Below are 3,830 nucleotides of genomic sequence, written 5' to 3'. Positions count from 1 at the left end.
TTGATGGGAACACTGGGTGAAACTGATGCATTGATGGGAACACTGGGTGAAGCTGATGGGATGCTGCTGGTTAAATTGATTGTATTTCCTGTCAGATTAATTGGAGCCACTGGAGTCAAACTAAATCTTTTGTTTTTATCTAAATCAGTTTATTCCCATTTAAAATATTTAGTATTAGTGAATTATTTCTGATGTTAGAAATGTGTTAATATTTAATTAGGAGTTAAACGTCCATTAAACTAAAATATGTTCTTAGCAGAATTAGTGTGAATTACAAACATTCATATCATGAAAAAATAAAATAAAAGGTTTTGACTTTTCTAAGAACCAATAAATGCCAGTGAAGCTTTAGAAAGATCTGCTTTTATTCCTCTGAAATCATCAAGGAGGGAAAATGGTTTCAAATAAAAATCTTTTCTGGAACCTTTTAAAGTTTAATTCCTTCCCTGCAGCCAAAAATAACCAACACATTTTTACAGGGTAAGAAAATCCAATTTCCAGAGAATGGATCCATTCAGATTCATTTTATATATTTAGGAGGTAAAAAGTTAAAACGGTTCTTATTTTTTAAAATCATCTGATTCCATCTGGAAACTGGTTTTTGATCATAAAGACAACAAATCTATAAAATCTAATAAATCAACATGAGCCGATCATTGAAGTGAAGAGGCTCCGCCCACAAAACCCGCTTTGGAAACACATCAGTCCACCGATGGTTTCCGTTTATAAACAGGAACATTTTAACAGGCTATAAAATGTTTAAAAATGAAACATCAAACGGATGGAATCAGAAGGATTAATAACAGAATTATTGATATCAAAGAGACATTTCCCAGTAAAAAACAAAAAGGTCTCAATAGATTTACAGACATTTTCCAACAAAGTGAATAAACTGTAAATTACATTCAAACATGAGAAAATAAATGAGCAATTAAAGATTTATTCTGTTTGTTTTTTTGTCTGGGATGAAAGTGCAAATGTAGAGGAGCGGAAAAACACTGCGTTTATATTACAAAGAGCTATTTACAGAAATATACACAAATACAAAAAAATAACAGCAATTTAACAGCTTTAGAGAATAACAATTATATTAATAATAATAATAGTAATAGTAATAAAAATAACAACAATAATAATAATAATAATAATAATAATAATAATAATAATAATATTATTAAAAATAACAACAATAATAATAATAATAATAATAATAATAATAATAATAATAATAGTAACCATAATAATCTCACACTGCCTCGGCAGGAGGAATCTTCCACAGCTGCTCCTATAGTAGATGGTCTGAGGAGCAAATGTCGTCCTCGATGTCCACCTCGTCGTCATCGTCGTTGTCCTCCAGGAGGAAGGAGTCCTCCTCCAGGCCGGGCCTCCTCTGCTCCTCTGCGCTCTTGTCGTTCAGCTCGCTCTCCCCGCTGGAGTTGTCTGCGCAGCGCTCCATCTCTGCGGGAGTTTTCCGCTCATCCTGCGCCTTCCGCAGCTGCTTCTTGTGCTTCATGCGCCGATTCTGGAACCAGGTTTTCACCTGAGAACGAGGCGGACAGAGATGAAGTCTGCCCGGATCCCAAAACAATAAAAACTACCCAAAAAATAACAACATAATAGGAAACTAAGACAATAAAAATAAAACAAAAAGATTCCAGCAGCTCCATAAATATACCCCTCTCTTCATTAACTTGTTATTATATTATATCCTATTATTACAACATATCATTATATCACATAATGTTATTTTATTAAATTATATAATGTGTATTTTTGCGTCCTTTTTATTGATCTCAGAGATTTTAGCGCTTAAATGATTTTCATTTATTTCTGTTTTCCTCAGCAATATTTTCGCTTTTGTCGATCAGCTAAAAAACATCGAGGTCAGATAAAATAAACCTTCCATTTTGTAAAATGACTAAATAGATTTTATTGTCTAAATAGAAAATTTTATCTGAGAATTGATCGTTTCTCTCTAATCGAATAAAAAATTAGGAAAAATATATAAAACCTCAAGTTGGATCAGAAACTGGCCAACCTGCTGTTTTAGTTTATTCAGGTTTTAGTTTGAGACTCCAGATATAATACAGATAAATAATAATACAGATAAATATTAATACAGATAATTAATGATACAACTAAATAATATTACAGCTAAATAATAATACACATAAATAATATTACAGCTAAATAATAATACACATAAATAATAATACAGCTAAATAATAATACAGATAAAGCAGCTTTAAATGCGCTCTCTCTGGGCGCGCGCCTCTGCCTGTCCTGCCGCGTGCCCCCCACCTGTGTCTCGGAGAGGCTGAGCGCCGTGGCCAGCTCCACTCTCTCCGGCGTGGAAAGGTACCGCTGGATCTCGAAGCGCTTCTCCAGGCCGGACAGCTGAGAGTCGGAGAAGACGGTCCGGGCCTTCCGCCGCCGGCAGTGTTTCCCCGGCAGCTCCGCGTGATGCTGGAAGAGCGCCGGCATCTGCATCCCTTTGGACCCATGGAGGGTAGAGAGAAGCACGGACCCCAGTGAAGGAAACATAGAACAACAAACATAGAAGTTATTAAAAAAAAGAAAGAAAAAAAGAAAAGATCCTTTCTGAGGAAAAACTGGAACTGCTTCAAGTTTCTGAGAATAAAACAAATAATCAGAGAAAAACTCTAAAAAATGTATCAACTTCTGGTCAGAAGATCAAAGGAATGGGATTTTTTTTAGTTTTTAGGATAATTTTAGTTTTCATCATAATTTTAGTTTTTAGGATAATTTTAGTTTTTAGGATAATTTTAGTTTTTAGGATAATTTTAGTTTTTAGGATGTTTTTAGTTTTTAGGATGTTTTTAGGATGAAGCGCAAACTGAATAAAATCACATCTAAAAATAATTCCTTTCATTTCTATCTAATAATTTTAAAGCACATTGATATTTAAAATTTAACCAGAATCTCTGCAGTAAAAACATTTTATGTGAAAATAAAAATAAAAAGATTTCTTTTACTCCCCCCCCTGCAGTGCTCACCAGGTGTGAAAAAGTACTGGTGATGCTCCGGCTTGTGCAGAGCATGCGGGTGCGGAGCCAGGATCGGGGTGGGGATCAGAGGGTATCCATACTCCAGGAGGGGCATCCTGGAAGCCAGGGAGCCGCAGAAAGGCGCGGGCATCACCTCTCTCAGCGGCTTGGGTTTATGCAGCAGGATGTCCTCAATGAAAAACGACGTGGACCTCTGCGTGGGCGCCGCGGACGCATAGTTCCCACTCATGGTGATGCAGTTTTCCTGCTTCTCCCTCTGTCCCCTGGTAGATGAAAGCTGTGGTGCCGCCGGGCATCACCGGGCTGAAGGTAAGGGGGTGGGGGGGTGGATTGGTCCGGCAGCCAATCAGAATGCAGGATGGCTGAGAGGGCCGCGTGAAGGACAGGCCCTGCGCTCTGATTGGTTCAGACGGATTCAAAGCCATGAGAAGGAAACGAGATTTAGAGCAAGCAGCGCACCTGTGGACACACACAGCCTCAGGCCGCAGGAGCCTGACTGGCCCCGGGCCCCCCAGGGCCCCCAGGGCCCCCAGGCCTTCCAGCTCACAACTCTGGTACTCCATGAACCACAATGTCCTCCAGCTGCCAGAGGAGCTCAAGCTTCTGGACAAACAGCCTTTCTAAAATGTCCCCACCCTGTTCCCTGAAACCCCTAACAGGAGGACCAGAGCCCCTCAGAGGAGGACCAGGGGCCCTCAGAGGAGGACCAGGCCACTCAGAAGAGGACCAGGGCCCTGACAGGAGGACCAGGGCCCTCAGAGGAGGACTAGGGCCCCTAACAGGAGGACCAGGGCCCTCAGA

General features: G+C 39.7%; 1 protein-coding gene across 1 annotated transcript; it reads right to left on the bottom strand.

Annotated features, from left to right (window-relative positions):
- Window positions 1-1,217: 1,217 nt before the first annotated feature.
- bsx (brain specific homeobox) lies at window positions 1,218-3,295 on the bottom strand. Its single transcript, XM_015404239.1, has 3 exons — window positions 3,018-3,295; window positions 2,302-2,492; window positions 1,218-1,540 (listed from the first exon to the last, which is right to left on the bottom strand). The coding sequence occupies exons 1-3, from the start codon at window positions 3,256-3,258 to the stop codon at window positions 1,286-1,288; spliced, it is 687 nt and encodes a 228-aa protein (XP_015259725.1). The 5' UTR covers window positions 3,259-3,295; the 3' UTR covers window positions 1,218-1,285.
- Window positions 3,296-3,830: the final 535 nt, after the last annotated feature.

The sequence above is a fragment of the Cyprinodon variegatus genome, unplaced genomic scaffold (assembly GCF_000732505.1).
Source record: "Cyprinodon variegatus isolate N-32 unplaced genomic scaffold, C_variegatus-1.0 Scaffold1674, whole genome shotgun sequence".
NCBI classification, from domain to species: Eukaryota; Metazoa; Chordata; class Actinopteri; order Cyprinodontiformes; family Cyprinodontidae; genus Cyprinodon; species Cyprinodon variegatus.
This window is presented reverse-complemented; position numbering and strand designations above follow the sequence as displayed.